The 24,473-nt window shown below is 34.8% G+C and overlaps 1 protein-coding gene across 1 annotated transcript in view; it reads right to left on the bottom strand.

Moving 5' to 3' along the window:
• The window catches only part of L2HGDH (L-2-hydroxyglutarate dehydrogenase), a 50,431-nt gene that overhangs the window by 1,601 nt on the left and 24,357 nt on the right, over positions 1-24,473 (bottom strand). Inside the window, exons 3-5 of the mRNA XM_072526276.1 lie at positions 14,062-14,402; positions 4,896-5,233; positions 1,349-1,575 (exon numbers count right to left, since the gene is read on the bottom strand). Coding sequence (XP_072382377.1) covers positions 1,349-1,575; positions 4,896-5,233; positions 14,062-14,402 — 906 coding nt within the window. The remainder of the gene's footprint in view (positions 1-1,348; positions 1,576-4,895; positions 5,234-14,061; positions 14,403-24,473) is intronic.

Here is a 24,473-nt window from a genome sequence, read left to right as displayed (position 1 = left end):
AAACAGACTTGATATAAAGTATAAACAAGACTATGACTAACTTAGGACAAAAAACAAACATAAAAGATGTTGATGAAATGTGGGAAAATTTCGAAGAAGCTCTTAGATCAGACATTAATAACGTAATTATTAACATTAATAACTACACTTCAGTAGCCAAGAACGAGTGGATAACTCAAGAAGTTTTAAACCTTATGAATAAAAGAAAAAAAGATAAAGGAAAAAAGGATAAAAACAAGAAATTTATAAATAAAAAAAATATAGAGACAAAAATGTGCGGGAATGGGGTTGAAGCTTAACAACCATTATCTGACAACGCTGTTCTTTGCAGATGATCAAGTACTAATTGCAAGCTGTGAAGAAGATGCAGATTATATGCTTAGAAAGCTCAAAGATGAATACGAAAAATGGGGGATGAGTATGAATATGGCTAAAACAGAATATATGCGAATATGCAGTGAAGACCCGGATTTGGAAATTAGACAAATGAAAAGGTGCTACGAATACAAATATTTGGGAAGTATTATCTGCAGTAAAGGAACAACGGAACGAGATATAGACTATAGAGTGCAACAAGGCAGGAAGAGTGTTCAAATTCTGAATTCGATACTTTGGTCCAACAAAGCTACTATGAGAACTAAAATGACTATCTACAAAGTAATTGTAGAGCCCATTCTTACATATGGAGCAGAATGTTGGCAAATGACAGTAAAAGAAACGAAAAAGTTGACACGGTTGAAATGGACTACCTGAGAAGAGATTGCCATATATCAAGAGTAGGACGTATACCTAATTCTGAAATTAGAAGAAAAACAGATAGAGTACATACAACTTCTGAAAGAATAGAAACTAGACAGTTAATATGGTATGGACACGTACAGAGGATGGACGACAACAGATGACCAAAAAGAGCTATGGAATAATACAATCCAAGTAATAGAAAGAAACGAGGAAGACCAGCCAAGTCTTGGATACAAGTTGTTATGGAAACCATGAAAGACAGAGCCATTGATGAAGACACATTTAGTCTTTACTGTCTCAACGACTTTATGTTAAAATTGTTACTGGACGATTTTAAAAAAGATAAATAAGTAGATCTTGAGACCAAGAAGTATTTAAATTAGTAGCTAAGAAAAGTTTTTGGAAAATTTTAGACTATGTTCGCTATCTATTATTAGTATTTATATTTTAACATTTTAGAAATGTTAATGTTTTAGAAATGTTTATTTAACAAGAAATTTTATTTCTAACTATTAGTATTTATATTTTAAAAATTCTGTATCTTAGTTGATTAAGCTTGTAATGTTTTTCCCTAAACATATATTTCATACGTTAACTGTGTTTATACCTTTAACATCCAATGCTTGAGCTCTGACTCCTGCTGGTCTCTTCAGTGGCTGCACGTCATTTATAGTGATTGATGGTATAAATTTTTGAACGTCTCTTAGCTGCATTTTAATAATTCGTGATTTGATCATCTCCACTGTTCCTGGAATTAAATATTTTAAGGCCAGTCTTATGAATCCTGGATAGAAAATTGTTTCAGAGAAGTCACCGAGCGATATATCTTTCCATCTGGAATACAATTATTGTCTTGAGAATAATACCAAACAATGAAGGTAATTTTGCTTTTTAGCAATAAAAATAAAATTGTGATCGAAACAAACTTTTAAAAGATTTCTAATCATTAAAGAAGAGTAGTATCAACACATATCTAAAATCTGAAAATTCAATATATTATTGTTATCATTTCTTTTTGAAACTCCGAAAAGTAATCTGTATATTTATGTTACAAGAATGAATTTTCACTTCCCTTAGTCACGCTATATCTTGAGAACGACTTTACCGATTCCATTCATCTTTTTTATTTAAGTTTTCGTATACCTTGTAGACGGTTCTTACGGAAAGAGAATTTAAGAAAATTTCGTAGAAAATTGAAAAATTGCAGAAAACTTAACAAGTATTTAAAGTGCTAAACAATTTGAGAAATGACGATCGTTTGATACAGATAATTTTCGCCAGAGTGGCCATAGTTATACAAAATACGTTGTATTAAAACATTTTTATTGACATATTTTAACATTTCATTGTTGTCTACTTTTAAAAGAAAATTTCAGCTTTATTACTAAAAACTAACTAGAAACGCGTAAATCATCACTGCGCCGAGTTTTCGACATCCTCTCTGATGTCTTCTTCCGAGGTCTCAGTTTTCCGAGCTCCCAGACATTACTACACTGATCACTAACCAATGTATTCCTGCTATTGGGATTAGCGGACGGTTCATTTATACCGTCGATGGTGACGTGGTTTGCGTGGAGGCTGGCGCGGGGGTCAGTATGGGGTTTGACGCGAAGGTTGGCGCGAATATTTCTGACGGCAGGATTTTGATTGAAGGGTTGAGCAGACAATATTTTCTTTATGTCTCCATGTTGAAGGTAACCGGATGTCGTCATCTCTTTTATTGAAAAAGGCTTTTTTTAAAAGCTAAATTTCTATGGCTTCTCGGTCAATTCTTGATTTATGAAAGAGGATGGGGCTATGGTTCTGGAGTTTTTAAAATCAATTTTGTGACCTGTATGAAGATGGTGTCGACCTAGAGCTGAAATTGAATTCGAATTGCGAACAGAAATGGAATGTTCATAAATCTTATTTTGAATTCTACGATTTGTTTGGCCTATATAAGATCAGGGAAAGTCTGCACAAGGAATTTCATAAACTCCGTGTTATTCATTTGGAATGTTATCTTTGATTGATTGGACAAGAGATGATAGCTTTTTTTGGGTGGTGACACTTTTGATGTAAGGAAGAAAAGCTTTCGTATGATGAAGGTCTGAGTCTTTGGGTTGAGATTGATATCTATGGATGCTCTTATTGATGTGATAATCGCGGTTACTGTTTTGGATGAGGGCTTGTTTTAGAATATAGAGCTCAGCGGGTCTACTTGCATCATGGCAAAGGTGCATTATTGATCTGAATGACTGAATTAATTTGTGAAGGTGAATGATGAGAGTTGACATGCAAGTTACGATTGGTATGAGTGGGTTTTCGATAAACAGAGTGATGAAAACATTGGGATTGGTTTTTCTTTATGATAAGGTCTAGAAACAGTAGGGATGAATCAGGAACTGGATACTAGGATGAGGATGTATACCACTCAGATGGATTTGAAAAGACACCAAAGCATCTCTCGCAGTCTTCTGTTTAGCGTTTCGTCTATAAGAATATTTGTAAAGAGTAAAATGATGTCAAAACTTACTAGAATGTCTGCCGGTAATATAGAGTATTATTTGAGAACTTTTAATGAGGAATAAAGCATTTTCGGCGAGAGGTTGTAGAGTTTTGACCAATTACTTGTCCAATGGTTGTGTAGAGCAGTTTTATGCACTGCCAATGGGACGTTTAGGAATATCGGGTTTGTGAATTTTGGGTAGACCATATATTCGAGGTGTTCTGAAAAACTTTTCACGAGTAATTATTTTATTGATAATGGCTTTTGTTGTTTTCTCTAGATGGGTTGTTGGATTATTAGGAATTATTTTGTAGTCTGGAGTATTAATAAGATTTGAGAGTTCATTAACGTTTATTAACGTAAAAAGAAGTGTTTAGGATGACGGTGACATTTCCTTTATCGGCGGGAAGAATCACTAGATTTGGATTTGACTGGGTGGGGGAATACTTTCAGGGTTTTTTTCTCGGATTGGCTAATGTTCAAAGTAGAAGGCTTTGAGTTTCCAAGAACTCTAGCGATGCCTTGTCTAGTTATTTCAGCATCTTCGGTAAACTCGAGATGGCTTCTTCAGTTTGACAGATGATTGTCTCAATTGGAATGTAACTCGAGGTAATAGAGTAATTGAAACCTTTTGCTAAAGCTTGAGTGGCAATGGTCGAAATAGAGGCATCAGAAAAATTGTGAACCTCTGTAGTTGGTTTCAAAGTTGTAGGTTTTGGGATTTGTTCGGCAATTAGATGCCCTAATTTCTGCTTCTGAGTTTCAGTACTAGAATCGAAAGTGATTAGCGCTGTCTGTGTGGTAATACAGTCAAAACTGTCCCATAATACAGGATGTACATTGAAAGAATGAATAGATGACCCGATATTGAAAATATTGATTTTTCCGACATCTAGTTTTCGTTTAGTGGAATGAATAGGTTCACGGAAAAGCGCAAAACTTGGTAGGCTTTAAGGAATGTTAAATCACAAAGAAGACGATTCTTACGTAGCAGCAGATTGCTATATAATTTAGTGAGCTACCAACAGGCTTCCGGGTTGAACTGCGTCGATTATTTTAGCTCGGCGTAGTGTCCCTCCACCTAAACCACGTCACCTGCGACGGTATAAATGAACATTCCGCTGTTCCCAGTAGCAGTAATGCATTGATTAGTGATCGGTGTAGTAGTGTCTGGGGGATCGGAAGACTAAGACCTCGGAAGTTCTGAAGAAGACATCAGAGAGGATGTCGAAAGCTCTATAATAATCTGTAATAATCAACATTATGTAGTATATATATATATATATATATATATATATATATATATATATATATATATATAAGAAAAAAGAAGTACTTGTGACTCGTTTGGAACAAATATATAACTGTTTTGGATGGGTTGGAGTCAATAAAAGGGCTATTGGTTAACTATTTTTTTATTCTCGAGCTTTCAATTGTGTTTACAATTATTATCAAGAGCTAAAAAAGACAAAATACTTACAAGGTTGAACTAAAAAGAAAAAACAATTTTTGTTAACTTACCAAATAAAAATTAGTTTAGTAAGTTTAGTAACTTACTAAACTCTTACTAAAGTGTTATACTAAAATGTTAGTAAAAAGAAGTAAAAATTAATTTATTCTTTTTCTTATTGTTTTATTTAAAAATAAAAATCAACTGTTTACTTACTTATATCCCTCTCTTTTAAAAGCCAGCACAGCGTTTGGTCCCAACCAAACAGACCCATCTATTCTGGGCGTTACGTGGACACCCAAAAAGGGAAAGTTGGGATCTGGTACAGGATAAACATTTGTTTTAATAAGTGCAGCTTTTTCGGGTTTTAGGAGCAAATATTCTCCTCTGAATGGTACTATTTTTGGATTTGTGGAACAGCCAGACATGACTGCCAGCCGATCTGATTGTAATCCTCCACATGTGAGTACGTATTTTGCGTTTATAGTTTTCTGATCCTTTCCAGTTACTTTAATCGGATAGTTTGGATCTCCTGATTCTTGGAATCCATTTACCTAATAAAATATTTAAGTTAACAGCAAAAATATGAACCCACCTGTAAAAGGCAGGAGGAAAACATTAAAAACAAAACGGCGCTTTTTGTGTAATAGAACAAGTGCAAGTTATTAGACATCATCTGTACGTGAGAATAATCAATAGGGACATAAATATAACGGTGACACCACCATCATTGGCTCCACAGCCCAGATTTTGCCTTGGCCTATTCAATTAATCCTCTTCATTCATTTCTATTTCTAGCTTACATTTCCAGATTCTATTTTTGAGTTCTCTCAAATCCTTAGTTCATATATCATATTTTAAGCCATCCCTTGTGTCACTTTCGTACCAGTTATTGTTGTTTCAGAGTGTTCCACATGCGCTCCACATGACCTATCCATCTCGTATCGTCTGTTCCAAATGCCATTGTTGCATACAGCACCATAAAAATGTCGAAGGACTTTTCTTTCAAATATTGCTAGTTGCGATTAATCTGATTTTGTCAATACCCAGGTTTCTGATCTATAGGTGAGCACTGGTCTGATCAGAGTTTTATAGACCCGGCATTTGGATTCCCTGGAAAATATATCTGATTTCAAATATATTTTCTAGTAGATACTGCGCTGAGTTTCTGTCTTTGTCTTGTTGTTGATTAGGGATGTAAATTTTGAAATGCTTTATATATTTTTCTCCACAATTATGGCAATTTGGGTGTCTTCTCTCCTGCTATTTATTAACATGTATTTGATTTTATAAAAATTTACCTCTAGTTCCATCTTGGTGGCGGATCTTTCTAGGCAGGATAATTACTCCAGCATTGGTTGTTGTGTGCAACTTACGATATTTACATCATCTGCATATAATATGCCATAATTTGTAAGCTCTTGTTTACTATTACGCCCATTAAGTTTATTTTTGAGTCTTTTACAATGTATTTTATGGCCAGATTGAATAGACTACATATTTGCCGAAAACACATCCGTCAAATTTCCTTAGATTTTTAAACTAAATTCTGTGTTTCACATGATGCTTTTGACTAGTTCTACTCTCTTCTTTCTTCCTTTTCTGTCATATTCAGTGCGGAAATCTACAAAGAGTTAATCGATTTCTACATTAAATTCATGGCACTTCTCTAAGGTTTTTCTTAATATTAAAATTTGGTCTGTTGTAGACCTTTGCCTGCACAAGCCATAACGATAATTTCCAATTATCTTGCCTGCGTACGGTTGTAGCCTTTGATACATTACATTTGACAAGACCTTATATGTTATATTAAGCAGAGTAACGTGTCGGTAATTGTCACATTCCATTAGGTCCCCCTTTTTGAATAGAATGATAGAGAACACATAAAAACGTTATCAATGCCAAAAATTAGTAATGAATTACATGGGCGTGACAAGAGACATGGAGAATAGTACCCCACGTTATTAGTTAATATCAAGACGGTTAAAATTACTGGTTAGATAGTTAAAACTGTAGAATTATGAACTACCCAATGGATGGTGTAAGTTTAATACTCAGTAAAAGCATCGAAATATTTTAAAAATAAATTAAAGTTGGTAAAGCAGGAGCAATAAGGTACCAGACTGAAAGACCAATCTGCTAACTTTCGCACAAACAGTAATAAAGCGAAATATAAATAGGTACATAGTTTGTTGCATGTTTGTTATGCAAAAGGAGAATATTCATTATAAGCATTGAAAATAAACTGAAAATATTGCTATGAAAGTCATTGAGTCTGCTGTAAAATGAAAAAGAAAAGAACAGGTTCTAAAAATTGATTATTGATAGAAAAATTAAAAATGATGGAAAAGTGGCAGTAAGGATGTAACAGTAGTTAACTAAGTAGAAGTAACGGTAAGGATGTAAAAAATATATTAAAACTTATGACACTTTAAAAAACGTACGGAATTTAAAATTATGGCTGTTCAAATAACTAAAGTAAGTTTATTTTGAACATACTGAATAAAACCCTACTAATAGTCCAAGCTGTAGAGACAAAAATGAATGAGTCTGAGCGTTAATTAGTGAATTTTTGAAACCAGTACGGCGTTAATGACGAGCAATGCCTGGAGTAACCTCCAAGTACGTGGAGGTGCAACGCCAAACTGCTGGTTATAATTTTTTTATACCACTTTTAAGGTGAAAAAACGGTGTTTTCTGATTATTTTTATTCTAACAAATTAACATTTTAGGGTAAAATAGGTCCAAAAATGTCAATTTTTCGCCAATTTTTATTTTTTAAATAACTTTTGTAAAAATTGTTTTTTATACAAAAATCATTATACTTATTGTAGCTCTTTTAACTAAAAATCGAACAAGACTTCGTAAAATCCGACCGGTTAATTCATTTTCGAGATACGTTTAATTGTTTACAAAAATTCTTAAAAGTGTATAAATTTTGCAGAGCCAGAACTTTCTTAAAAAATTATCTTCTTGGTCGATTATATTTTTATCTAGCCATAAAAATATTTGCTTAAAAATGTTTCAATTCCTTATTTATTACTTTGAAGTAGAGGCAACTTTTGCGTTATAAATTAATTAACCCATGAACGGCTAGCGTTACCATATGGCAACAGTTGCACCCATATTTATTAACGTTCATATTGTCGAGATTTGTTGGAAATTAAGAATAGCGGTTGCGTCATTTTACTGTCGAATATTAGTGCAAGCGGTGGTTTAACTGAATTCTTCAAAACAAAATAACTATTAAGTTAAATTAGTGTGTTAAAGTTAGTGTATATTTTTATCTAGCCATAAAAATATTTGCTTAAAAATGTTTCAATTCCTTATTTATTACTTTGAAGTAGAGGCAACTTTTGCGTTATAAATTAATTAACCCATGAACGGCTAGCGTTACCATATGACAACAGTTGGACTCATATTTATTAACGTTCATATTGTCGAGACTTGTTGGAAATTAAGGATAACGGTTGCGTCATTTTACTGTCGAATATTAGTGCAAGCGGTGGTTTAACTGAATTCTTCAAAACAAAATAACTATTAGTTAAATTAGTGTGTTAAAGTTAGTGGTTAAAATGGACTCTCAACCAGTGGACTTCCATCTAGAGTAATTTGAAATATTTAGTTAGAAATGTTTTATTTTAAGCATAATTGTCAAAATATTGATAGTATATGATAGCTAATAGATCACTTTCGATCTATGTTAGATTATTTTGATGTTAAAATTTACCAGGTTCATAATTAGCACTATTTTGTAGAGCGTTACCATATTGTACCGCTAGCTAGTTATGGGTGCTAATGTTAATTTATTGTTTATTTGTTCCAGGCGAGGTTTTACGTTAGAAGAGGCCTTGTACATTGTCCCTTTTTTGCCCGACGGGACTCTGAAGTCCCAAAATTTTAAATCGTTCTGATTTTCTTATTACGGCAAAAGTTGGCGTAATTCCTGACGGTACAACGGCGTACAACGTTTGTCTAACCTAAGAAAATATTTCATCGGGTGTATTCGCTGACAATCGTCGGTAATCGAATTTATTGTAACAGTAACTGCTGCTGGTGGACGTTTGTTGATGCAAGCACAATTATTTGTGTTTATCATTATTGTTTATACTGTTTCTGCGGAATTTTATTTGTGAATTAGACGCAATACACTTCAGGGTAAGCAACAATAAAACATTTATTTTGTTATGATCATAATTACATCTCATATTACTATCCAATGTTTTGGGACTCTCAAGTCCCGTCAAAATTCAAAACATGTTTTTATATTACTTTCTTTTAGAATAAGAAGTAAATGGAAGGATGGTATGAAAAGGCCTTTATCAGAAAAGGAACTAGAAAAACTGGCAATATAAATTCTGGAGCTACCAGATGATGTCGAAATTAGTGAATATGAAGATAGCAATTCTGATGACGATAATGAAATAAGAGATGTTGGTCCATCTGCAGCTGAAGAAAGTGAATTAGTTGAAAATGATGTAGGTGAGATTAAAGAATCAAGACTAGGAGAAGCTGTGGTTGAAGATGAACTAAATGAAAGCGTTGAACCTCTTGAAGCTAACCGGAAATGGCATAAGAAAGATGTCATCAAAAATATTCAAAGTTACCACTTAGAAGAAGGAGCAGTGAGTCCAGAGTTCGCAGGATGCACAACACCTATAAATGGTTTTGTTAGACTACTGGGAGATATTGTGGAGAAGATAACGTATTAAAGTAATTTATATGCAGTGCAGAACAACAAGATACTGAATATAAAGGAAGGTGAATTACTGGCCTTTATCAGGCTGAACTTTATAATGGGGTACCATCAACTTCCCTCGTGGAAAATGTAATGGAATACTTCACAAGACTCACATGTGCCGCTTGTTTCGAAAACCATGTCAAGGAATCGTTTCGAGATGATATTAGCAAATCTACATATCAACGACAACCAGCAAATTTCTTAAGACAATAAAGATAAGGCACTTAAAATTCGACCGATGATAAATACTCTAAACGGACAATTTGCTACATGTTATCAGAGCACAAGAAAACTTAGTGTGGATGAAAGTATGATCATTTTTAAAAGACGAAGTAGCTTGAAACAATATAATCCGAAAAACCACATCACAAGGGGCTACAAATTATGGTCAATTGCAGACCAAAATGGTTTTATGTTACAGTTTGACTTATATCAAGGCAAAAACGAAAAATTGCAGATCGAATTCGAGAACTATGGTTTAGGAGAAAGCGTAGTCCTATCATTAACCAAGATGTACGGGAATCAAGGAAGAATTATTTATTTTGATAATTTCTTTACGAGCGTAAAATTACTCGGAAGACTAAAACTAGAAAATACATTAGCATGTGGTACAATTCTTCAGAACAGGAAGGACTTGTCTCTAAAAGGAAATTTAAAAAAAAGAAATTGCAAGGTGGATATTTTGATTATAGCTATTCTAATACCAACATTGGTTTTTTGTGTGGATGGATAACAGAGCAGTTAACATTGCAACTAACTTTCATGGGTCAGAAGTAAAACACATTACCAGAAAACAAAGAGATGGTTCGAGTTTAAACTTACCATACCCCAGCGTTGTGGAAGACTACAACAAAAATATGGGCGGCGTTGATCTTGCCGACCAACTACGTAGTTCATACTGTGTAGATAGAAAATCACGTAAATGGTGGCACCGTTCATTCTGAGGCATGTTGGACATTGCCTTTATCAATTCATATATTATATACAATGAATTATTCGAAAAAATCAGCCAGCTGGAGGCAAGAAGATCGGTTGGTATGGAACTTTTAACATACGCCACTGACGCAAAGAAGCGAGGCTCCCGAAGTTTGAAGTCATCTACACCTAACAAAAGGAGGAAGTATAATTACAGCGCGTTGGATGACGTCAGATTGGGAAATTTGGGAAAACACTGGCCTGTTTGTACCACCAATAGGGGAAGATGTGAATATTGCAGCTCACTTGCAAAAGAGTCTAGACCTCAATCAAAGTGCATTTGTGGTGCCTATTTGTGTTGTAATTCAAATAAAAACTGTTTTGCGATGTACCACGGCCTTCCTACTTCGTGAAGAGTAATCATTTATAAAAAATAATAAAAGCTTTGATTTTTAGCATTTTTTATAGCAACAGAAATCGCTATCTCCTGACAGAATCTCCTATCCTAATTCCTGACGGGACTTGTAAGTCCCATCTCTGGGAAAAGAGTCCTTGTAGCAGAAAAATGAAAAAAAAAAAAATAAATTATGCTTAAGCTATCTTATTAAATCGATACATGTAAAAAAAATTGTTTTTTTTTGAAAAATCTTAATTTGGGCAAAAAAGGGTTATGATGATGAGATTACTATTCAAGATATTTTTATAAAACCTCCAGAATCAAATATTCTCACGGATGAAGACTTAGATGAGGAGGATAATGGAGGTATTGTTGACAATCTTAACAGGCAACAGCTAACAGCCCCTATTTAAGTAAGATTTCATACAGAACAAGAGCAGTTTGAAGAGGATGAAAGGTACGGAAATACCAGAACGACCAGGCAGAACCAAAGTAACTTGGATAAATGGAGATTTAGTTCTTCGTGCAAGACAATTTCTAAAACAAAATGATGCACGATTTAAAAGCTCATTACCTGTTAAAGTTTTTGCAAAATTTTTGGATGATGACATAATTCAGTTCATTGTTGATGAATCAAATAAATATACAAACTAATGTTTGTATTTTGAGAACGATTTCCGAAGTGGAAATTGAAACGTCAATAAACGTACTTTAACCTTTAATTGTGGCTTATTCCCATTTAAATAGTAATTAAATATGCAATGTTCTTAAATGACCCAAATCCTACCATCACGCTGGATGAAATAAAATGTTGCTTTGCTATTCTCATTTTATCGGTATGTGTCCAATTACCTGGTCAAGACTTTTCTGGGGCTCTTAAGATGACATGCGAAGTCAAACGGTAAGTCAAGCTATGCACCGAGATAGATTTCTTCAAATTCTAAGATACCTGCACTGTGCAGATAACAAACCGGACAAATCTGATAAAATGTGGAAATTGAGGCCGTTAATGGATAAGTTGAAAAAAATAAAATTTTTAGATAACTGGATTCCACAACAAAACTTGGATTTTGACGAATCCATGATAAAATATTTCGGACGATATCCCTGTAAACGATTCCCCAATTCGGGGAAAACCAAATAGGTTCAGCTACAAGATATTTGTAAAATTTGATCTATATCAAGCTAAAAATACTAAAGGAAACACCACATTTGAAACAGAATTTGGAAAAACATAGCTCTAATGGTGAATATGACACACGAATTCCCTGAAACTTACAAAACTTTACCATTCAAATTTTATTTTGACAACGTATTTATGGGTTTTAATATTTTATTTAATTTAAAACAACTGGGATACGATGGAACAGGAACAATTCGGAAAAAACGCAAACACACATCTTGCCCATTGCCCCAAGAGAAAGATCTTTTGAAAAAAACTGTGAGACAAGGATGATGGCATAATTATCGTTAAATAGGTAGATAACAATACACTTGCTGCAGCGTCTACATGGCATGAAATAAATCCAGTTAGTAGTGTAAAAAGATTTTCAAGGATAGAGAAAAAATTATTCAAATCAGTCGTCCATCAATTATAACTGAATATAACCGATTTTTGAGAGGTACTGATTTGTTAGATGAGAATCTAAATATATAGGATAAGTATCAGACATAAAAAGTGGTGGTGGACAATCTTCACATGGTTGATAGATGTTTATATGGTAAATGCATGGAATGTTTATATCTCAACTAGATTTAGGAGACAAATAGTACAAGCATATCTTACCAAATATGGGGCTTCCCCTAAAAGCGTGGAAAACCAGCAATACACGTTCCGGTGTGACATTTAACAGAGTGTTAGATAATCTACGATATGATGGTCGTAGACATTTACTTGTGCCTAATGAAAATAAGAAAAGAAGAAGATGTGTCGGGGAAGGGTGTTCATCTAATGTACGTACAAAATATTTGAAATGTGACGTTGGGCTATGTACAGAATGTAATGAAATATTCCATACCAAATAATTTTGTATTACATATTAGGCTGGCATTACCATATGGTAACAGTCCAATATTTGTTAATAAAGTGTGTTCCTATCATATATATATATATATATATATATATATATATATATATATATATATATATATATATATTATTTTAATTTTTCTAAAATATATAGTCTTAATACATCATTGAACAATCTTCTTTAGCTAAAATAAAAAAAAAACAAATTTCGCCGTTAAAGGGTTAAGCTATAGCGCTCCCTATACATTACACACATTTTTCGCTTATTGACTCTTATAGCTGAAGTCAAGACAAAGATGAAAAAAAAGTATTATACGACTAATAGAAGAGGAATTAGCTTAATTTGTTTAAAAATCACAGCTTCTTTGTGTATAACAATTAAGAGTTAAAATCGGCGCCATTCAATAGTTAAAGGCCTATATTTTATGAGGATATAATTTTTATTTAAAAAAACCGCTATTTATAGTCAAAAAACATAAGTAACTTGACAGCTTAGTATGTTGAATTCGAGTAGTCGAATTAGCTCGGTGGTGTGGAAACTCTTCTCCTGTCGGCCCGGCGAAAATAAAACTTATTTTGGGAACTTCAAATCCTCTGCGCTCCGAAAAATTTATCATATTTCCGTTAAATATGAAACAATTTCGCTCTTTTTTATCTAGGGTAGCGGAAAATTTTATGAACATTTGAGCATTTGGCCTAATTTAAATTAACATAAGCTTAAGGTCTATATGGCATGCCGCCATGTTTAATTTTTCTGTCATTGTATTCTATTAAATGAATCTTGTCATATAATACCTCACACGTCACGATTGACCCGATAGTAGCAAATATACGTCTCTAAAGCCCCTTTGGCCATGTTTGATTTTCTTTATCATCCTATTCTTTTCGCTAAATCCTGTCATATGATATATCGCACAGTCCTGTATGTTAAGTCGTTTAGGCACTATACCTTAACAGTGCCATAAAAAAATTATAGCCAACAGTTTGGAGTTGCAGCTCGTAGAGATGAGTCCAGGCATTGCCCTTCATAACGCTGTGCTGGTTTAAAAAAATCACTTATTTTTGCACGTTGTTTTCCCTACAGCTTAGACTATAAATATACTACAGAATTCAAAACTAAGAAAACTATGTGCCAAATTAAGATTATTCACTATCAGAATGGCGAAAGGAGCTTTTGTTCTTGGGCTTTAACGTTGAAGAAAAATTTGTAATTTTTTAACACTAAACGAGGAAAAATAAGAAAAAAATATATTTGTTGATAAAAATACTAAAAATACTGAAAAAATTATTTAAGTATTACCTGAAAATCATTATATATCTCTCCTTTTTGATTAATAAAATCTTTCGCGAAATACTGAGTAACTAAACCCCAATCTACAATACCAGTTTCCGGAGACCATAATGCTTCTAAACCTTTACAAAGAGGCTCTTTTTCTTGAATTGCCTTTTCTCCTTTTAAATATTGTAGGCCCGGTACTTTATTTTCTATACCTCGTTTGTGAAGTTCTTGTAGTTTGTCAACTTCTGATTTATCAGTAGCAACTATTAGTTTTCCACATTTCTTATAGGGAATATTTTTAGAGTCAAAATATTTGTAGGATAAATGTAAACCTTCTACACACAACTTCGCTTTCAAAGAACCTAAAACATATGACACATATTTAGTGTACTATATTGCACAAGGTATTTATATTTTATACACAAATATATAGTTTCTATACATCTAGTTTCTATAATTAAACATTCTGTAGATTTCTGAGTTCCTGAAAGTTATTTACAGAGGGATTTTTAAGGGATGTAAGGACACACTCAGTTTGGTTTCAAAAAGATTTGCATCCATATGCAAGAGATCCATATGCAAGCTCAGTTGTAAAAACAACTAACTCATACATACATAGAAATAAAAAATTACATTGTATGATTTTGTAAATATTGGAGGCGAGAAGGGTTGCCAAAATCAAACTATAACAAAACTCTGAAAAATACCTACTGTTATCTAATGGAAAGGTTAGTTAAGATTTCTAGTAATAGAATTCAACTTTGTCAGCAAATTATATTTTCACGTCTTCGAAGGCACATAAGCAATGGGTGCATGACGTACAATGGTTGTTTGTATGTGTGGCTCCCCATGCAGACGGAAGAGAGGCGGGTTTCTGGCGTTACAAAATTGAAAAACTTTGGACTAAAAAAATAAATCTGGATAGAAAATTCTACCCGTGCAGGTTGGAGTGTAAGACATCAGGAATAGTGTGTGACCGGTAGCTTTTTTAGATAGCAAACTCAGTAAAACTGAGTTTTAATTAAAATAAAAATATATTTAAAATAAATAAATAATAAAATAAAATTATATCCGAGATAATATGTCTTTCGAGATCATGACTCTAACTACATGCCCAGCCCATCGAGACTTCGATGGGCTTTTCATGTAGTTAGAATGGAGATCGAAAAATTGCCAAAAAGAGCCCTAGATACCAAAATGCAGTCTAGATACTAAAAGTCTGGTTGTCGGAAGGAATAAAGTTCGGAGTATACATCCAAAAGACGGTAGAGAAGACGAATCGAAATTTGGAGGCGTTGATATGGCTGACGCCAAACATTAGAGGCCTAGGTAGCACCAAAAAAAGGTACTAAATAGAGTTTTCCAGTCGGTGGTAACATACGCTACCCCCGTTTGGTGTAGCGTACTAAACACTGCGAAATACGCTAAGCTGATGGAGACTTCGCAAAGGTGAATGCTCCTTAGAGTATCTAGCGCATATAGGACAGTTTCAAATGAGGCTCTATATATCATTGGAGCGGTGATACCGATCGTTTTGTTGTGCAAAGAGCGAGCGAGGGTGTATGCGAGGAGGATGGATGTAAATATAGATGAGAATGAGAAAGAAAGAACCATAGTCGAGTGGCAGAGAGAATGGGCGAATGATAGCGGAAAGGCAAGATGGACGAAGTGGCTTATTCCCGATTTGAGGCCGTGGTGGGAATGTAAGTTCAGAAAACTAGACTACTTCCTGACGCAGTTTCTGACCGGACATGGTAGTTTTGGCACCTTCACAAATAGAATAGGCAAATCTGCCTCGGCAGACTGTACTGTTTGTGGGGTACTGGACGCTCCCGCCCACATTTTTAACTGCCAGAGATGGGCAAACGAGAGGGAAGATTTCGAGAGGCGAATGGGTTTCGGGCTGGATGAAAGAAACATTGTAAACATAATGTTGTGAGGAGAGGAAGACTGAAGAGAAGTACACTGTCTGATTTCTGGGGTGATGAAGAAAAAGTAACAGGAGAACAGAGGAGGAAATTGAGCCAGGGATCTGAAATTTATGGTATGATATATTATTTATTAGTTTATGGCCTTTTTGTCAGGCCGTGGAGTTTAGGGGTCTACATTGTAAAAATGACATGCACCCCATCCTCCATGCTATGGCATGCTGGACGAGCCATACAGCCTGTAGTCGACACCCCGAGGTATGAGCGGGAATACAAAGTGTAACAATACTCATACGCTTATGAAACGCACCTGGCGGATCATAGGGACCTTCACATTTTGCTCTTTTTCAATGTGTCTTGAGTGAAATGTCTTTAATCTTTCCTATCGGCCTCTCTTGGCTAACTCTTGTTTTTTCCGACCCTGAGTGGCTATTAGGGTAATCCGAGGGCGGACGGGTCACTATAATTCTGTCTACTACACTCTACTACTCTTCTCTTGACTAAGGAAGTAAACCCTAACAGAAAATCCTGGTCCTCCTGGTAGGGGGTTGGGACGTAGGGCCTGCTCCTCTACACCCGTGAAAAAACTTACTGCAAAAAATTCTAAAATCCAGCCTCGGAATACGAACGGGAAAAAACGAAGACGACCTAGCAAACGAACAAGGACTTTGAATATAAATACATGGAATATCCAAGGGTGGAGAACCAAGTCAGACGAAGTCATGGCAGAAGTAAAGAAAATAAAATCAGATATCACGGTTTTTACCGAAACAAAGAAAAAAGGCCAAGGTAGTGAAGACATAGGAGGTTTTATACATATTTATAGTGGAGTAGAGAAAGACAAAAGCACAAGCAGGAGTATCAATATTGATAAAAAAAGACTTAAAAGGAAACCTGAAAAGCTGGGAGCAGATCAATGAGAGAATTATTAGAGTATCTATTACGTGGAAAGGGCACGACCTCGAGATTATTGGAATATATTTTCCGTCAGAAAATGCATCAAAAGCAGCTAAACAAATATTCTACGAAACCTTATCGGAACTCATTGAAAATATAAATAGCCGCAAAGAAATTGTGTTGTTGGGAGATTTTAACGCTTGGACAGGAACAAAAACAAATGACAAAGTCGTAGGAAAATATGGTGACGCTAAAACAAATGAAAATGGGGAACACTTAATGGAATTCTGTAAACAGCACTCTCTGAAAATCCTAAACGGATTCTACCAACATAAAAACATACATAAGTACACCTGGGTTCAACCAACGAGAAACACAAAGTCAATTATAGATTATGTCATCACAAAACAAGAAATACACATACAAGTTAAAGACATAAGAGTATTAAGAGGACCGGAGTGAGGAACTGACCACTATATGGTAAGATCAAAATGTTACCTACAGTATCGACCTCGGCTACTACATCAAAATGACAACCAACTAGCTCAATCAAAACCCCTGGAATCGAATCTACCTAAGTACAATATTGATGCACTGCAAAACGACTCGACATCATTTTTATATAAGCTGCGACTCAGCCAAAAATTGGCAAATCTGATCTACTCCTCAGCACAGAATACTTATAAAGAGATAATCAATAAAATCAATGAAGCAGCTTACGAAGCGCTCGGCACAACCCAAAAGAACAAAAAGAATACTCCATTGTGGTGGACAAATGACATCGCCAATGCAGTACACAACAAGAAACAAGCATATCAAAAGTGGCTACAAACAAATGATCCAGATGATAGACGGACATATGCAAGATCAAACAGAGAAGTAAAAAATTTAGTAACTAAAGCAAAAAATATTTCCTGGGAAAGTAAATGCGAAGAACTCAACAAATATATAGGGTCAACAAGATCAAGGGAAGCATGGAAAACGGTAAAAAATCTGAGAACAAACAGAAAAGAAACGAGTAGAATAGATTTAATAGAAGAAAGATCTTGGATCGAACACTACTCACAACTCTTGACTGAAACAAGACCTCAATTCACGAACATCAGTTCAACAACATATGAACTGGAATTCAGTGAAGACGATGAAATAACAGTACAGGAAGTCGAGAATGCAATACAAACTCTAAAAAATCGGAAGTCATGCGGACCACAAGGTATACCAAATGAATTATTAAAACATAGCCCACAAGTATTACGGGAATTACTGGCGTATGTCTTCACCTTATTCTATAATGGACACGACTTACCACCGGAGTGGACAAAAGCACATATTAACAACATCTACAAAAAAGGAGATAGAAAGAATTATTCAAAATACAGGGGGCTAAGTGTTATAAATTCACTCTCAAGACTGTATGGAAAAATAATAAAAAACAAAATTGAAAAAGAGATGACAGATGTTGAAGAACAGAATGGCTTTCGTGCAGGCAGATCCTGTATGGACAGTATATTCTCTCTAAAGCAAGTTATCGAGAAAAGATTAGCCCACAACCTTTCAACTGATATAGTCTTTATAGATCTGACAAAGGCATACGATAGTATACCACTTTCAATGCTTTGGGTAGCAATGGAAAAACAAGGAATAAGCAAAAAAAATATACAAGCAGTACAACAACTCTACAAAAATATGACGGCAAACATTAAAACTAGAAATAGATTAACTAGAGAAATTCCTATTAGTAAGGGCCTAAAGCAAGGCTGCTGCATAGCACCTACACTCTTCAAAATATATCTAAATGAGGCACTCTCAGTGTGGAGAAGAAAGTGCTGCAATATGGCCATCCCAATCGGAGATGATAGATTGTACACGATACACTTCGCTGACGACCAAGCCATTCTAGCTGAAGACGAGAGTGATGTAGGCTACATGCTTAGAAAACTGGAAGATGAGTATACCAAATGGGGCCTCACAATTAATATACAAAAAACTGAGTACTTAGTTGTAGGAGAAAATCCAGAAAGCCTACAAATCGAAATGGGAACTATAAAACCAACAGACAATTTCAAATACTTGGGAGTCCAAATAACATCAAAAGCAGGAAGTAGCGAAGAAATACACTCCAGGATTGGCCAAGCAAGATCAGCTACCAGACAGCTACACGGACTATTATGGAATAAAAAAATAACAAAAGAAAATAAAAGAAGAATCTATAAAACAATAATAGAAAGTATTGGGCTGTACGGCGCCGAACTCTGGGAAATAAACCAAAGAAACAAATCAAAAATTAAGGCCATGGAAATGAACTACTGGAGACGATGTTGCCAGCTCACTAGACTTGATAGGGTGAGAAACGAAGATATTCGGAGAGAAATGGAAATCGATCTAGACATAATAGACACAATTGAAGCCAAAAGACTTAACTGGTATGGACACCTTCAGAGAATGCCTGAAAATAGATGGCCAAAAAAAATAGAAGAATGGACTCCGCCAACTAGAAGAAAACGAGGTAGACCAAGACGATCCTGGAGAGACGATGTCGAAGATGCAATGACCGCCAGAGATTTAACAACTGAAGATTGCTTCGACAGAAAACGCTGGAAATTAGGATGCGAGAAGCGGCGCCAGCTGTAGAAGACTCGCTTGTTATATTATATAGTTTATGGCCTAACGTCTGAAACATTTTCTGATTTACGGTAATAGGTATGGTTATTTATAAATTTTTTATTTTTTATTTTAGTTGTTCATTGAGTGACAAGACGACCCCTCTGGAACGATGGTTAAGGTTTTAGCCGAAACACGGTTAATCCGGCACTACCCTGGGGTCTTCTGGCCTAGTATCCTACTCAGCCGAAAGATGCCAGGGTATCTTGTTCCGTAACATAGATGTCTAAAAAAGATTTCCCCCGTCGTTGCCTGTCAGAATTTATTGGATACCTTCTTAGGCTCTTACTGGAATCTGGCAATACGGTAATTAAAAAAAACTGACTGGTGATGACAGCACACGATTTGATCTACATGAAGGCCCTAAAAATCAAGACAGACCTATTAGTTGTTCCCGAATCCAACAAGAATATAGCCAAAAACAAAGGGTAAATACATGACCACGTCATGCATTAAGATCGTAAAAAAAGAGGGGCAAGTCATGGTCAAATTAGGAAACGTGACTATTCTAGCGTGCTGTATTTAACCAAAATGTAATACGAATGACAGGTGAAAAAAATCATCGATATGTCACAAAGAGAGAGACTTCATTATTAAGGTGACATTAATTGCCAAATCAGTCCTATGGGGATCCCATAGAACCAACAGCAGGGGAATAAAATGGAATAAGTTTATCTCTACGGCCAACGTGCACGTATTCAATAACGGTAATCCAACGTTTACCAGAGGTAAGACGAACAATCACATTGATATTATCCTAGCAAACGAGAGATACGCCAATAATGTACAGGAGTGGGAGTTGTTACAGGATAACCTCTTCAACTTTCACCGCCTTATCACATATAATATCGGAGTAAAGGTCACAAAGTGCGGAAAAAAAAATCTTTACATTTAATACAGAACACTTCACAGAACTAATCAGAGAAATCAACTACTATACAACCAACTTCACTATATGAGGCAGTAAGTCATAAATGCACATAAACAAAATTAAATACGTCAGTTATACAGTACCATATTGGTGAAATGAAAAATTCAAAAATAGAGGACTAAATGTTTTAAAGGGCGGCGTATGATAACAGGACCGAACCGCAACGACAAGAAAATGATAAACAAATCAAAAAAGAGCTCAGTAATATGATCAAAAGGTTGGCATAAATATTGCTCAGAACTGGAGGAGGATATATGTGGAGAAGCATACAAAATAGTCATAAAAACTTTAAAGTATGAAACTCCATGCAGCATCAGCGCCGATAAAAAACAGAAAAAATGCAAATACTAGTAAACCCGAGCCTACTGAACATGTTCTCAACATTTAAACACAGAGGCAGTGAAAACGGCTACTGAAAGAACCAAGATAGGTAAATCTCCGGACCCAGAAGATTTGCAGTCTGAGGCAATCTACATATTAGTTAGAGAATAACCAGAAGCAATCAGTGCTTGGAACCCTGAACGGGAGTCTCGATGAACAAAATTTTCCAATAGATTTAAAAAAAGCAAAACTGACACTAAGTCTGAAGCCCGGAAAGCCACCGAATGAAGCTAGTTCCTTCAGACCAATATGTTTGTTAGATTGCTTATGAAAATACTATGAAACACTGCTAAAGAAGCTCCTTCTATTGAAAATATTTAATGATAGTTTTTTAAAAGTTTTTCATATAACACAGATGAAGAAATCCATTTTCTTTAAATCTGGTGAAGAAGCGGCCTATTAAAAAAGTCTTAATTTTAATGTATAATTCCGCTGTAACTTGAAATTACCCTATATACATTAGATGTATACTGATTTATTTACGGTTAATGAAGATCTTCTTCACGTGCCCTATAAGAGTTGTCCGACGTTGGCGATCACCATTGCGAAGGCTTGTCGATCTTCTGCCATATGAAATAATTGCCCTGAATTTGATACCTGAATCTATTTATGAATGTTTTTTAACCAAGAAACCTGTTTTCTTTCTAAAACTCCACGGCCTTCTATTTTGCCTTTGAGGATCAGTTGTATTCTATAACAATTTCGCCTCACTATATGTTCCAGATAAGACATTTTCTAGTGTTGAACAGTCTTTAGCAATTGTCTATCTTAGTTGATCATCCTTAGTACTTCCTCATTAGTTTTTCTTGCTGTCTAAGGTATCTTCAGCATCCGTCTATAATCCACATTTCCAATGCTTCAATTATGTTCGTACTTGATACTTTTACTGTCCATATTTCTGCTCCATACAAAAGTAAAGACCAAATAAGGCACTTAACCTTTCTTTGGCTTAGTTCTAAATTAAGATGATTATTGCAAAGAAATGTCATAAAAGTAGTTTTAGTCATTGCTATTTTTTGTTTTATTTCTATATTTGGATCTAGTTGGTCCTTTATCTCAGTTCCCAAATATGTAATTTTGTGAATTTTTCAATTTGGACTCCATTAATTAAATATCTGTATTTGGATGTGGGTTACGACAAAAGACCAAAAATTTGTTTTTTTTTTTTTAGTTTATTTTAATACCCATTTCCTCTCTTACTTCGTGAATCAAGTTGAATTTGGAGACCTTCAATATTTTCAACATATGACTGTCTCTCGCCTTTTTAAATAGCTGATCCGAGTAAACATTGAACAATGTTAAGGACAAAATGCAACCTTGTGTGACTCCTCGTTGTATGGAGATTTCGTCGGTGTAATTGTTTCCAATTCTTACGATAGCAGTTTGATTTCAGTACAGATTTTTAATGACACGAATATCTTTGTCATATATTCCTATATTTTTTAGCATCTGCATTAATTTTACATGCTGTACTTAATCAAACGCTTTTTCGAAGTCAATGAAGCATACAAATACATTTTTTCTTTGATCACGGCATTTTTGTTATAGGAAATTTAACGCAAAAAGTGCCTCCTTAGTTCCCATACCATGTCTAAAACCAAATGAAGATATTCTATGCGAAATTAAATTATAGATTTACATAGGGCCTTTATAATCTCAAGTCTGGCAGTAAAACACCGGCAGCCTGTTTTCTGTTCAAAAAAGTTTTTTCTTTATACTTAGATATAGCATAAAGAAGGGTTTCTACATTCTTTTATACCTGAGGAAGCTTTGAAACAAACCTACATATTTAAAAAGAAGTTTAGGTTAGTTCGTATTCACCACTCCGATGAATAAGACGTGCAGTAAATACAATTACGCACAGTAAATTAGTTGTGCCTGTGTGTTGTATTTGTACTTTAACCGTGTTTATTTTTAATTACTTTTATTTATAAAACAAAGAACAATAGCTTTAATATATTGAAATAATATATATCAATATAATATCTATCATGTAGAAGATATGTAGAAGTAAGCACGACAAAGAGTCTAATTGATTTTATAGTTTATACGATTTGATGACGTTCACGTTGTGCACGAACAGCTAATGATAAAGCTGTACTAATTGCTGAGGTTTGGAACATGCTAAATGCAAACTTGGCTGCTATTTACAAGTCAACAGAAAATTTAAATATCCATGAACAGCTCTTTCCGAACGAATTTCACTCAGTATATGCCTTCGAAGCCTGCAAAATATGGCGTAAAAGTATGGTAGATATGTGAAAAGAAAATGGTTTTCCGGTCAAAGAAATTGCAACGAAAACGCAGACTTTTTGCGCTAGCTTACTGAATAATTGGCTATGCAATTGATTAAAGAGCAAGCTTCAAATTAGCAGATCATGTGACATAGCGATTGAAACTTATTACAATAAGCCGATTGTAGTTCAATTAAATGTTGAAAATATACAATGGCAGGAAACTTATTGTTGGATCGTGCTACATTTGTCACAAGTCAACTATTTGCAAAAGAAGAAAAACCAGAAAGAGCTGTGGTGAATGCCAAAAGTCAGTCTGCGATGAGAATACCACAAAAATAACAAAATGTATAGAATGTAGTCATTAACTTGGTTTTTATTGATGTCGTAAAAAAAGATTATAACATTTTTAATAAATAAATAAATGAACTTTGATCAGATAAAAGGCATATATCGAGCACAGTTTAATTAAATCTTGCCCAAGTACTTTCGATCCCTAGATCATCTTCAGGGGCATTTCGTCAATTGTGGCCTATCCGGCAAGAACAAGATGTCATTCGAGCCATTCTGTCTCCGGCTTCTTCAAGTAATGTAGCCTTCCTTAAATTATTTTAAAGTGTTTGTTTGTCCATTTGTAGTGTAGTGTAATGTACATTTATATGTTTATGACATCTTGTTCTTGCCGGATAGGCCACAATTGACGAAATGCCCCTGAAGATGATCTAGGGATCGAAAGTACTTGGGCAAGATTTAATTAAACTGTGCTCGATATATGCCTTTTATCTGATCAAAGTTCATTTATTCGAGCATTCAACCTTATATTTAAATAAATAAATCATTGAAATGAACATTTGTTTAGAACAGCCATACTCACTACGCGGCCCGTGGGCCGCATGCGGCCCTCCGAGCGATTTTTCGCGGCCCACAGACTGCTAGGCAGTAAAACAAAATTTACGAGTTATAATATAATTATGTTTCTATTTATGTATTTAACCAGATTACAGTAGTGAAGAGCGGCGCCATGCATTGTACCGCATTTCGCATTAGTCATCTTTACCCTCACCACAGACCGGAACTGACCGGAAATTTTAGCAAAAAAGATGAAGCCGTTTTCTGATGCAGAAATTGTAATATAATGTGTTGTCACAGTTTGCAAAACTTTGTTCTCACAATTTGCTAATAATGAACAAATATTAGATGAAGTTTCAAAACTTCAGCTGTCTGATTCAACGTGCATGAGACGGTCGCAGAACTTAGCAGCAAATATTGCCCTTAATCTTACCGATGAACTGCAGAAAAGTAAATATTTTAGTCTTGCGCTCGACTTGTCCACTGACATAACGGCAATTTATTTCTCAACTGCTATTGTTCGTAAAGTATATATCAAAGGATTGTGTTCTT

This window comes from Diabrotica undecimpunctata, chromosome 3 (genome assembly GCF_040954645.1).
Source record: "Diabrotica undecimpunctata isolate CICGRU chromosome 3, icDiaUnde3, whole genome shotgun sequence".
NCBI classification, from domain to species: Eukaryota; Metazoa; Arthropoda; class Insecta; order Coleoptera; family Chrysomelidae; genus Diabrotica; species Diabrotica undecimpunctata.
Note: the sequence above shows the minus strand (reverse complement) of the source record. Positions and strands in the feature narration are given on the sequence as shown.